The 12,687-nt window shown below is 38.6% G+C and overlaps 1 protein-coding gene across 7 annotated transcripts in view; it reads right to left on the reverse strand.

Annotated features, from left to right (window-relative positions):
- MDM4 (MDM4 regulator of p53) overlaps positions 1–12,687 on the reverse strand; it is a 42,752-nt gene that overhangs the window by 8,636 nt on the left and 21,429 nt on the right. For 4 of the 7 annotated variants that reach the window (XM_037495802.2, XM_037495799.2, XM_037495801.2 and 1 more), the window contains 7 exons: positions 12,239–12,372; positions 11,128–11,183; positions 6,511–6,578; positions 5,699–5,798; positions 3,532–3,692; positions 2,198–2,344; positions 326–406 (listed from right to left, as the gene is read on the reverse strand). In XM_037495802.2, the coding sequence (XP_037351699.1) occupies positions 326–406; positions 2,198–2,344; positions 3,532–3,692; positions 5,699–5,798; positions 6,511–6,578; positions 11,128–11,183; positions 12,239–12,372 (747 nt within the window). Of the gene's footprint in view, positions 1–325; positions 407–2,197; positions 2,345–3,531; positions 3,693–5,698; positions 5,799–6,510; positions 6,579–11,127; positions 11,184–12,238; positions 12,373–12,687 lie in introns of those variants that run through there. The other 3 variants (XM_037495803.2, XM_037495808.2, XM_054689931.1) reach the window with 3 other exon arrangements.

Here is a 12,687-nt window from a genome sequence, read left to right on the forward strand (position 1 = left end):
GAAAGTAGTACAGAACTATTTTAAATAACTTGTGTATCCAATGCAACACATTCGAAGAGTTTTGATAGTAGGTAGAGAGGCAAAAAGAGGCAGTATCATCTCTTTCCAAGGTAGGGAAGCGCAGATCAAGTCTCCCCCATTTCTTCCCAAATTCCAATAAAAATTTATAATAAGATGTGGAAACCGACATCTCTACAGAGCTAGAAAAGGTAGGTGGAAACCGGGCTGAGGATAAAAGGTATTCCTAAGCACAAGTGAACTGCTACAATTGTTAAAAGCTGAAGATGTGGGTGGTCCTAACAGCCCTTTTAGTATAGACTCATACCTCAGAGGTAACTTCTACATCAGTATCATCACTTAGGGACTTAGAGTCTTCAAGGTCATCATTTTTCCCCACTTCAAACAGCTGTGAAGGCAAAGATATCTCATTAGTAAGGTTTACCTATTTTAGATGAGGCTACCACCTGAAAGCAAAAAAGACAGAAAAGCTTCAATTTAAAACTCACATTCTGTCTCTATCACTAGCACTTAAAAAGTAGACAGCTTAAGTCTGAGGGCAAAAACGTGACTCTGCACACACCTAGCAGGACTTTCAGGAGCATCAATGACTGAGCATGGGGAGGCTTGAAGGGGGAGGGCTACCAAATCACCTTCTGCCTCCAGAAGGGAGAGGCTGACACAAATTTGTGAATTTAAAGAAAATAAACAGTGTCAGAGTAGAGATGCTACGTAAATATGGAAATTTTTTCTTAGGAATCTAGGTAGGTAGGCATTCACAAGGACCCTGTGACAAAATGATAGTGAAAAGCACTGTATAAAATAAGGGACTTAGATGCAAAGACTGAAAATGGAGTATTTTAAGTTTTTACTTTTCATATTCAAAAGTAAAACCAGTTATGCAATTCTCTGGCTGTCCTAGAAAAGCATGCCCATGGACCAGGAAACAAAGTCAAAAACTGCAGGAAGTGTCTTCTAAATTAAAAAGTTTAGAATTAAACTCCATATTCCAGAAATGTAAGCATTACCAAAAAGGTCAATAAATAAAATAAAAAGGAGGAGAGAACTTAAAATACTAAAAATTAAAAGCCTAGTTCTGCAATGCAAAACACAATAAAACCAAGTATGACAAAATTGTAAACTTCTGTATAGAAACTTTTTTTTTTAAAGAGGCACGTATTTTATTTATTTGTTTGTTTATTTATTTGTTTGTTTGTTTATACATGCACTGGGTACAGTCAGAAGCATGGGAGGGTGAGAGAATTCACCAGAGCCAGAGCGGGGAGCAGAGCAGGCAGAAGGACCGAAGTACACTGCTGAGGGGAGCAGCGGGCGGCAGGGGAGGTCTGCATGCCATGTGTGACCCTCCGCCGGTGGCCGGGGAGCAGCTGGGGATCGAACCGGCGCTGCAGAGGCCAAGGGGAGCTTCGCAACCCAGTGCTCAACCGCTGCGCCACCGGGGAGGCCCCCTGTATAGAAACTTTCTCACAAAAGTTAAGTACTTTGAAGTCCCATCTCTCTGTAGAAGTTTCCAAGTGTCACCTTTGGCTTCATTCTAGCCACTTGATTTGCATACAACAAGTCTAACAAGAAATCCAAGCACCTCTTTGCTAATCACAAAAATATCAGAATATCCTTTAGAACTCCAAATTACTCTGAGAATCTTTTAAATTAAAAGGATGATACAATTTGGGTTTATTTCTTGCTATATATACTTAATGTTTACCAAGAATCTTGTCTGTGTCAGGAGTTGCCTGATTTGAGAATTGAACACATGCTTGTAGGACTCTTCATCCCAAAATCTCCCCCTATTGTAACTAAACTACATTAGAACTCAACTGTTTTTTCCCCCAGATATAAAGTTATATGGAAGCTACTACAATGTCTAAGAAATAAAAAATTTTCCCTACAGGCTCTTTTGGCTATTTAGAACTTTGCCTTCTTAGCAAAGCAAGATTTCTGGAAGAAAAAACACCAAAATGAGAAAATAAGCATTCAGGAAAAGGTAGGTAGTTTATTTCTTCTAATGAGGTAGAAGCTTTATGCATGATTGTATCTTATTTCTAAGGCAGTCTTGGTTAACTTAATGTTGGACATAAGAGAATACCAAAAAGGAAAATAGGGGGACCGTGTGAGTCACTTGTACAAAAAGGTATGGGTCACCAGATCTGAACAGGTTCACGATTTTCCCACAACAAACCTTTTTATCTCTCACTTTCCCTACTTCTTCAGACTGTTCAGTATCTGTAGCTTCAACTTTTATTCCAACACCAAACTGCTCTGACACGGACTCATTCAAAAACCACAAGTCATCTGTGGTATCTGAAACAATGGCCGTACCTATATCCTAGTAGAACAAAAAACAAACAAGAGTTTTGTAGTCAGAGGCTTATCAAAGATGCTGAATAAACATACATGAACCCAAACTCAATGTCTTCACATATGCCTCAAAGAACGCCCAGCCTTTAACATCTATTCATTCAGCAGATATCTACTAGACACCTACAAGCTAATAGATGGATATAAAGGTATCTAGCAAGGAATTTTCAATTTTAATGGTATGTCAGATTTAATAGTAAATCAGGTAAAACTCTTGAGAAGTACCAAAGAGCTTAAAAGGCAGGATTCATTGTTGCTCAACCAAAAAGAATCCATTTCTTACATTCCTTTCCCACAGGTGACGCTCTAAGAAGTTAGAAAACATTACATTGTGACATGCTTTCCTTAATAGTTAGTGATGTTTATTGAAAAAATATGAGAAACACAGAGGGTAACGCAGACTTTTTGTCCTTTCTGAATTCTTAAACAATTTAATTTTATTTCTACATTTATCTACATTTATGACATGCTTTTTACAATATTCATAAAAGACAACTTATTCTGCCACCATTATATACCTATTCATCAACTGAACACTGAATGCCTACAATGTGTCAGATATTGTTCTAGGTATTAGGCAATAGAAGAGCAGTGAATATAAAAGCCATGGACTTGATTTCGGGGGGAGATATAGACACAAAAAGTCTAGTAAGTTGTACAAAGTGAAAAGTGCAATGAAGAATATAAAATAAGTTAAAGGAGTGTGATGAGGATGGCTTGAATTAGGGTATGACAGTGAAAGTGGTTAGTAAAAAGTGGTTAGATTTCAGATACATTTTGGATCAAAAACTGCTAATCTTGACAAAGAAATCAATGCTGTCTTATGACATCTGGCTGGAAACACTGAGTGGAAAGTAGACAAGACAAATGAATGGTTAGAAAGAAGTATTTGGTTAAAAAAAAAATCAAGACTCAAGAGTTCTGTTCTGAATTTGTCAAATGTCAGATCATCTAAGTGGAGGTGTTGAATGAGCAGGAACCTGGGCATGAAGTGGAGAGGTCAGGGCTGAAGATAGAGACTGAAGCATCACAACACACAGATGGTACTAGACCAATAGCACTGCACGAGAACTCTTAGACAATGCATTGTGCAGTCAAGAGTAACCAAGTTTGCTATTCTTTCAAAAGAACTTCCCCCTCAAATGTGAAATTTACCTGATTTGTCTGTAAATCAGTTGAGCCATTACTTCTAGGTGTATAGTTGTTTCTCAAGTTTCCTAAAAACCACCAAGGAAGGCCGGCTACATCCCACTCCTCAAACCCAAGGTCCAGTCTAGAGGTCTCATCTTGAGTTAAATTTTCTATCAAGTCTTCATCTATAGATGTTAAAAGAATGATAACTATGTACACAGCACTTGAAAATTTAGACTCTTTATAATACTCACAATACTTTATAAGTAAAAAGAAATTTTTACTCCCAGTGAGAAATAATCAGAAATCAAATAGCTGTCTCGGTAGCACACCCCAAATCTCCTCCCATTTAGGCTTCATTAGCAAGTAATGTCATTAGAAGTAGAGGATCATATATGAAGAAATATAAACTATGAAAAGTACTAAACAATGATACCGCTCTAAAAGAATGTCTAAAAAGTCATTTAGTGGCATTCTCAACATTCAGAGCACTACAATAACTAGAAAATGATTTGGTCAAGCACAGAATGCCTGATGATGGCATGACCCACTGGACTGAAAACTGGCGATGGCACAAAGACAGAAGCAAGGTGGCATGAATAAGAATGGGCCATCACAAGGTTGTCAAAGCAGTCTCATTGGCACATCCGATACTTTGGAACATTTTTCAAAAATTCATGTTTTAAAGTACAAAACACTGAACCCCAGGTTTCCTAAGTATGTATGTTAAGAACTTTCTAGCTCAATGGGCTCTACTGGAGTTAAGATACCTAACAACTAGAAATATTTCAAGGGAAAAAAATCTCCAGTTGAACATCAAAATGATATTCAGGGCAGTTGTTAACCAGTTTGTCGCTAACAAAGTTTTTTCTTTCATTCCCACTATCCCAATGTTTTGTGGCGCTTTCCGACTGTCCTACTTTCTTACTCTCCTCTACCTCTTCCCAGATGATTGAAAAAATTTCTGTAATAAATGGGTCCCTGCCAAAACAAAGGATTACCCTATCTACTTAAAAAGTATGTCAATCCCACCTGCTAAAAGGCTTATCTGTATCCAGGGAAACTAAAACCACCTCTGTTCCTTACTCACTACTAAAATTATCAGAAACCGAATTTCTGAGTTGAGACTTATTAAATGTTATCTTTATCTAGTCAAGCTCTATAACTTTATTGTAAATGGACTGGAAATGGGTCATTCTTTCCTCATATAAAAATTCTGTCCTTTCTACTTGTATACCTTCCTTGAAGGCTAAGCTATTTATTCTCAGCAAACTACATACAGTCTCCTGAATTGGCTTTTTCTTATAAATAGCTTTTTGAGTTGAAAATGGGCAAGGACCTGAAGAAATAAAAGTACACATTTAACGCCACACAGAGAGGACTAGCTCCAAGGTAACTAGGCAGCCTCTAACTCTTCAAATGCAATTTGAAGAAAATTATCCAAACTGATCGAAGTTCAATGAACATTTAAATCTGTTTAAACAGCATAATGAGCAACTTGGATGTTGCCAGAGGCTTAGCCTGCCATTGCTTTAAGTTTGAGGCAGGTACCTAAACAAGAAACCATCATGCCACAAAATACCCCTGAGGTACTTATGATTTTAAACATCTTTGTAGAAAGTTTTAGAGCTCTTTTATAAAGTAGGGTTTGGGGGAAACTTTCAAAATATCAATTAACTCATACAGTCCAGCCACACCTAAGGATGCGGCAAAGATCTGATAACAACCATACAAGGACAAAGAGCGACTAGGTTTCTTATGTTCATTCTTGGCTCTAAGTCATTAAGTATATTTACCACTACTGCAAACTTCAAAAATCTAAGAAAATTAGCCTCTGGCAGACAAATCAAATAAAATTTCTAACCTGGTGGAATACATTCAGGGACAATTAAAGCTCAAGGCAGCTTGAGTTACCAAGTTGCAAACTTGAGACATGTGTAGCTAATTTCTATTAGCATGTGAAAAAGGTTTTCTGAAAAGAATGAGAAATAAGTATGACCTACACCCTTGTACTCCATACGTAAAGAGACAGCATTATTATTATTAGAATTCTCTTAATATCTGGTTTTAATTATAGTAAGTGCTTAACATGGATAGCCATTTCTAAAAACTGGAAGAAGGGGAGGGAGAGAAGGAAGGATAAAAGAAATAGGGAGGAAGGGAAATCGACATAGACTTAATCCAAAATTACCTCCTCTAGAATTTCTGCACTTATGCTGTGAGGTAGGCAGTGTGGGGAAATTGCCTTCTTCAGTTCTCTTCCTGGAATTGGAACTTTCTTCTGCACTTTGCTGAAAAAAAGGGAAAGGTACCAATCAGTGCGAAAGAAATGACTGAGACCAGGGGATGTAGCAGTTCTACTCTGGCTCACCAGTTAGTGTGCAACACAATGGGTTACGCACAAGAGAATTCTGAAATTCACAACAGTCATCAAATAAAGGCCACACCTCTCAACCCTCTGCAGCAGAGGTAGGAGAATCCCAAACCTGGGGGGAAAAAAATCTCTGCACAAAAGGCCAAAATCTGTTAGAAACAGGCTATAAATATAATACCTTATTACAAAAGTAGGCATAATTCAGAAAACATGTGACGCCTTCACCATATACCAAGATAATCATAAAGTTTTCCCAGGTTTGGGGAGCTCTAAGAAATGGCCTGACAAGAACTTAACTACAACAAGTTTGTTAAAATCTAATGAAGCAGTTTTCTCAAACACCTTGTACATACACCATCACACATACAGGCACACATAAACCCCAAAGAAAATGTAACTGGAAGAACTGAAGATCAGAAGTGCTACATCCCAAAGAAAGATTCAGAGACTGGAACTCTGTTATGGGCAGAACAGAGAAGGTTCACTCTGTCCCTGGTCTGTGAACTCCCAAGAACCTTTCTTGTTAAATTCTTACCACATTCAGGAAAGGACTTGGGAGTCCAAGAGCCACAGGTACAGAGAAGGGGCCACTCTGTACAACAAAAGAGGTCACCGTGTGGTGATTTTACCTGCAGTTGGTCTTGACCTGGAATATCCATACTGTGATCCTGTGCGAGAGCGAGAGTCTGAGCAGCATCTGGATAGCAAGTGAAACAAAAGGAAAACCTTCCCTGGTAATAACCATTCTTTCCACAGAGAAAGGACCTCAGCAAACAACCCTGGAGCCAGGTGTGGTCCCTAGAAATGTACTTTTCCACGTTGCCTGGACAAGGCTCTCATCCAAAAAGAAGGGAAAAAAACTAATAAAAATGGCAAAGACTAAAACAGACTACTTTCAAAATTTACTGCCAAAATCTAATCTGGGGAAAATGAAAAATGGCTAAAAAACGTTTTTTCCATAACAAGCTTTCAAATTTTAATATGAGAACTGAGGTCAAGGAGCAAATAATGGAGAGTATTTTTATCATCTCTTCCTAAAGTTGTTTATTACCAAGTGTGCCTAAGATATAAACAACAACAACAACAACAAAAAAGGTTTGACTTTTTAATTTTTATTTTCTTTCTTTTTTTTTTTTTAAAGATTTATTTATTTATTTGTTTGTTAGGGACTTATTTATTTATACAAGCACTGAGTACAGTCAGAAGCGCGGGAGGGTGAGAGAATTCACCAGAGCCAGAGCGGGGAGCAGAGCAGGCAGAAGGACCAAGGTACACTGCTGAGGGGAGCAGCCAGAGGTCTGCGCGCCATGTGGGACCCCTCCTCAGGTGATGCAGCCGGGGATCGAACCAGCGCTGCGAGGCTGCGGGCAGCTTCGCAACCCGGCGCTCAACTGCTGCGCCACCAGGGAGGCCCTTTAATTTTTATTTTCAAGTGTTAAAATTATACAGGGTTGTGAGATTTGAAAATCTGGAATTTTCCCCACATGCTTCTTAACAATAGCATCCTTCATGTAAACCTACATTCTAAGTGTTGATTTCACAATTTAAATTCCCATCACCTGAATGCAGATTATTTTTTTTAAACATTTATTTATGCATACAAGAACTGGGGTACAGGCCAGAGGTGAGGGGGCAGTGAGAGGATTCACCAGAGACAGAGTGGTGAGCAGAACAGGCGGATTGACTGAAATACACTGCTGAGGGGAGTAGCGGGTGAGACAGGAGAGGTCTGCTGCACCATGTGGGTTGCTCCCTGGCCGGGGATTGAACTTGTGCTGCAGAGGCTGCAGATAGCTTCTTAGTACTGTGCTTAATCCATTGCACCACCAGGGAGGCCCTGAATGCAGATTATTTTTTTTTAATAAAAAAGTTTTACTTTTCCCAGTTAGAGGAGGCAGTTAGTTTTTCTCAAGGTCAATTAAAAGAAGCAGAGGTAACAATAACCTGATAGATATTCTTAGTGTAAAAGAAACATATTTCAAGGACTTGAAAAATTTTCAAGCAGAACAAAAGATGAAAACTTAGCTATAGGAAAAGATCACTCACTACATGAAGCTCTGTGCAACCAAGATGCACCCAAGTGAGTCTATCCTGTGCTGGTGCATCAGCAACTGCAGTCTCGGAAGAAAGACACTCATGGAGGATAAAGACAGGCAGAGAAAGCGCACAGATCCTACAAGTGGTCTGACAATTCAGTTGTTTTGCACAAAGTTAACATTTTCAAAATTACTGACAACATTATTTCTAAAAGCATTTTTTATAGCTATAGATACTGAGAAGTTTGAGAGACAAGATTTTCTGACCACAAGGAGCTTTATCCTTTATAGCTCAACAGCCTTACAATCTTTCCTAGGTTAAAACAATTAGAAACAAAAATAAATCTGGTGAAACAGATAATGTACAAAGGGATTTTAAAATAAGGTTTGGGCCTCCCCGGTGGCGCAGCGGTTGAGCGCTGGGTTGCGAAGCTGCCCGCAGCCTCTGCAGCACCAGTTCAATCCCCGGCTGCTCCCCGGCCACCGGAGGAGGGTCCCACATGGCGCGCAGACCTCTCCTACCGCCCGCTGCTCCCCTCAGCAGTACACTCAGCAGTGTACTTCAGTCCTTCTGCCTGCTCTGCTCCCCGCTCTGGCTCTGGTGAATTCTCTCACCCTCCTGCGCTTCTGACTGTACCCAGTGCATGTATAAACAAAACAAACAAACAAACAAATAAAACATGCCTCTATTAAAAAATAATTAATTAATTAATATAAGGTTCACCATTTATTTTTCATTGCTTTAGCATACATGTGGAAAATAAAGAATTATAAAAAAATTTAGAGAAATAATTTTATAAAGAACTACCTTAACTTTAAATAATGGCATTTTCTTCAGCCATAAAATAAAAGCTTTAACTTATTTTTTAATGGTGTAAAACAGGTGACATGGGAAGCAATGTCAACCAATGCACGTCTAAGTAAGAGCAAACAATCAAAATTACTTTGGGGCAATTCCCTAATTTTAATCATTGTACTATGGTTATATAAAGATGTCACCACTTGGGGAATCTGGGTAAAGAGTATATGCAACTCTTTATAATACTTTTTAGCAACTTTTTTTTAAATAAAATTATCTCAAAGTGACAAATTAAATAACAAAATGTTTTGAAGAATTAACATTATGAAAAAAATATGTTGAAAACTAAGGGAAGTTCTTTCCATTACAAGCAAGAGCTAGGGGGCCTCCCTGGTGACGAAGGGGTTAGTCTCAGCACTATCTCTGCTGGGGCCTGAGTTCAATCCCCAGCCAGGGAGCTACCCACATGGCGCAGCAGACCTCTCCTGTCTTGCCCACTGCTCCCCTAAGCAATGTATTTCAGTAGATCCACCTGTTCTGCTCCCCACTCCATCTCTGATGAATCCTCTCACCGCCTCCCACCCCTCTGGCCTATACCCCAGTTCTGTGCCTAAATAAACAAATCTTTAAAAAAAAAAAAAAAAGGGTTAAAGGGACACTAAAGAATGATGAAAAGAGGGCCTCCCCTGGTGGCGCAGCAGTTGAGCGCTGGGCTACAAAGCTGCCCGCAGCCTCTGCAGTGACGGTTAGATCCCTGGCCGCTGGCGAGGGTCCCACATGGCGCGACAGACCTCTCCTGTCCCGCCCACTGTTCCCCTCAGCAGTGTATTTCGTCAGTCTGTCTGTTCTGTTCCCAGCTCTGGCTCTGGTGAATTCTCTCACCCTCCCGCACTTCTGACTGTACCCAGTGCTTGTATAAATAAAAAAAAAAAAAAGAATGATGAAAAGAGCAAGGACTGCCCATTCAGAAACAGATGCACCACCACTCATCAGTGGCATCTGATCTTAGGCAAACCATTTATCTAATTTAAAAAAATCCTCAGTGTCTCCATTTCCAGACCTTTCTCACAAGGTTGTTAAGAGGATCAACTGAAATACTTGTTATAGAAATGTTCGTTTTAATATACAGCATGTTAAATTCTGCAAATGAAGTAAAAGAAAGAAAATGAGAGGGTAAGAGTTATATCTCCTCTGGATATTCAGACAACAGATCAGAGCAAATCTGAGAAAAAGAGTAGATGCGCAAATATAAAATCCTCTGTTTATTTCAAGTTTTTAGTGACAATCCCTGTAAACCACACTATTTCACAAGTGATTGCCTTCCCCCTCAAACAGAAATTTATAACTGGGTAACACAGGTAGATTGTCAATGAAACTAAGCAGTTCCAAAATTCATTGTAAGTTCAAAATCATATTTCAATATCAAAGTAGTTTCTTTACTCTCACTTTAAAGCATAAATTTTCATTAGGAACAAATTCTTTTCAACCTATTTGTTTCAGGAAACTACTGAAAGATAGCCAATCAATAGGGATCACAAGCTTGGGCTTTCTCCAAAGGACAATGTTCCCGAGAATCTAATTTGAAATCCATACAAGGGTTTCATGTAGGAACAGGGAAACAAAAAGTTTCATTACTTGGAAATAAGTGTGAGATAGTTACAATTTAGTCATGTCCACTTTATTCACTGATCTCTAATACACTGCACTTCAGACCCAAAAGCAGTTTCCTGCAATACCTAGTAAGTTAAACTCAAAAGGCAGTACTTAAAAGTATGGAATCAAGCAAAAGGTTAGACAAGTTGGCATTCAAAAGAGAAGTGCTAAACACATAAAACATCACCACAAGGGTACAATCTACAAACTCTAAAATGCTGGAAATTCTAAAGAAAAAATAATCCATTTCTTCAATAAATGATACAAAAACAAAAGGAGGGTTAAGTTTTAGAGATAAAAGATACTTAAAAGACATGTCAGCCAAATGCAACATATGAAATTTGTTTAAATCTGGATTTAAACAACTCAAATGTAAAAGATGTTTCTGAGGAAACTGAGAGAAACTATACATAAAATGGCTATTGGACAGTATTATGGAGTTATTTATCATTATTAATTTTGTTGCATGTAATAATGTTACAGTAATGGTCGGATTTTACAAGTATGTATAGGTGAAGCAAATATGGCAAAATGTTAACAATCACTAAGTCTAACAGGAGGGTACTAATGATACTAATCTATTTTCAGGATTAACTGGAAAGTTAAATAACACAGCAGTAACCAACTGCACAAGCCATCCCTCCCAGTCGCGCCCTGATGGCCTTCCATGCCCATCTTGATCCTGCTCTGCTTTCCCATCATTTGCCCCCTTGAACTCAAAGCTGTGACACAGAATAAAGAAATATGATGCGACATACCTGTAGTACTGGTGGCTAAAGTGACAAGATTCTTTCTTAGCATAGCATAGAGTGGGCTGTGAGAAATTTAAAAAAAAAAAGTGAATATGGCTCTCCATTAAAATGTTAAGTATATTTCTGATATGCTATTTCCCAACTTTCCCTATAATGTATGTATTCTGTGTTTTCCGCAGAATAGATTTCTCAGAATCTAAGAATTATTTAAATATCAAGATGTAATGCCCAAGCCCTTGTATTATTTTGTGACCATTAAAAAACTAATTTACATTTAATTTTATTAATAACAACAGTAACACAAGTAGGGAGATTTCCTTACAAGACAATCCCTTCCTTCTAGGACTTAAGTTTTACATTATAATTGGGACTGGGAGTGGAAGGGAGTCTACCAAAATAAGACAAAAGGAGCTGAGAAGAAACAGTCATCACAAAGCTACAGAGTGAAAGAGAAGACTGGATTCTCAATTATTAATTACCTTGTCACTGTGTTAATAACCACATACCCTATGCACCTGGAGAAAGTCACACAGCAGGTCAGAGTAGTTCTACTGTGATTCTCAGGAAGCTCTTCATCAACCTCAAAGTGCCCAGCAAGTCTACATTTCTTTCAACAATTCACTCTTCCCTTCTCTACAACTATTTCACAAAATTATAATCTAGTCACATCAAATTCCCTCCTACCCAGACACATACATGTGATGCTCAATCTACCTGAAGTTCTCCTTCAACCATTCCCCGTAACTGACACTTTAACTACCCTTCAGCTATCAGCACAAACAGCACTTCCTCAACTAGCACTTCTACCCCCTAAAAAACCCTATATTCCACCCCACAAAATGTACCTTCTTTCTGCAACATTGTTCATAGTATAGCTTGGAAAGCAATGGAATGATAAGGAGGAGAGCATCTCCAGTCTCATACAACTCTTTTAAGACCCTTAAAATGAGAAACTGTTGCTCACTGTTATATTCTCAGTGTCTTAGAGGCCACCTGACAGATGTAGGCTCTTAAATATTTGTTGACCAGAGAAATAAATAGTCATTACCATTATAACCTAAAGAGATTAAGTGGTGAGGTATAAGTGCCCAAAAAGATAAACCCTCAATCTTCTTACCTTGGATCTTTCACGGAGAAACTCTGACGTCCAAGTAGTTCTCCCAAAAGATCCCCACCACAGTATACCATGTGCTGTTCCTGCTGATCATAGAGCTGCTTCACCATTATATACTGGCCAAGATAGTGCATGACCTGCATGGGAATAAAATACCATGAAGAAACCTGTCCAGCTGCTGCCTAAAACACACATGCATGGCGGTGCTGTGTAAAGTGTCCTACAGCAAGAGAGTTGCCCCCAACTAGACTCATTCACTTATTATCATTCTGGACATTAACAAACCATTACTTTCTAGAACAGAAGTGTACTGGTCTGACAAGAAAAAAAGTGGTGAATTTCACCCAGCATTCCCTCAAAAATTTTCTCCCAAGTCTAAATAGAAGTAGTAACTTTAAATTTGCTTGATCAGAAAAATATTTTCCAAGTCCAAGGGCATAAAACCATAGGCA

This window comes from Talpa occidentalis, unplaced genomic scaffold (genome assembly GCF_014898055.3).
Source record: "Talpa occidentalis isolate TD23 unplaced genomic scaffold, MPIMG_talOcc4v2.1 talOcc4.8, whole genome shotgun sequence".
Classification (NCBI taxonomy): Eukaryota; Metazoa; Chordata; class Mammalia; order Eulipotyphla; family Talpidae; genus Talpa; species Talpa occidentalis.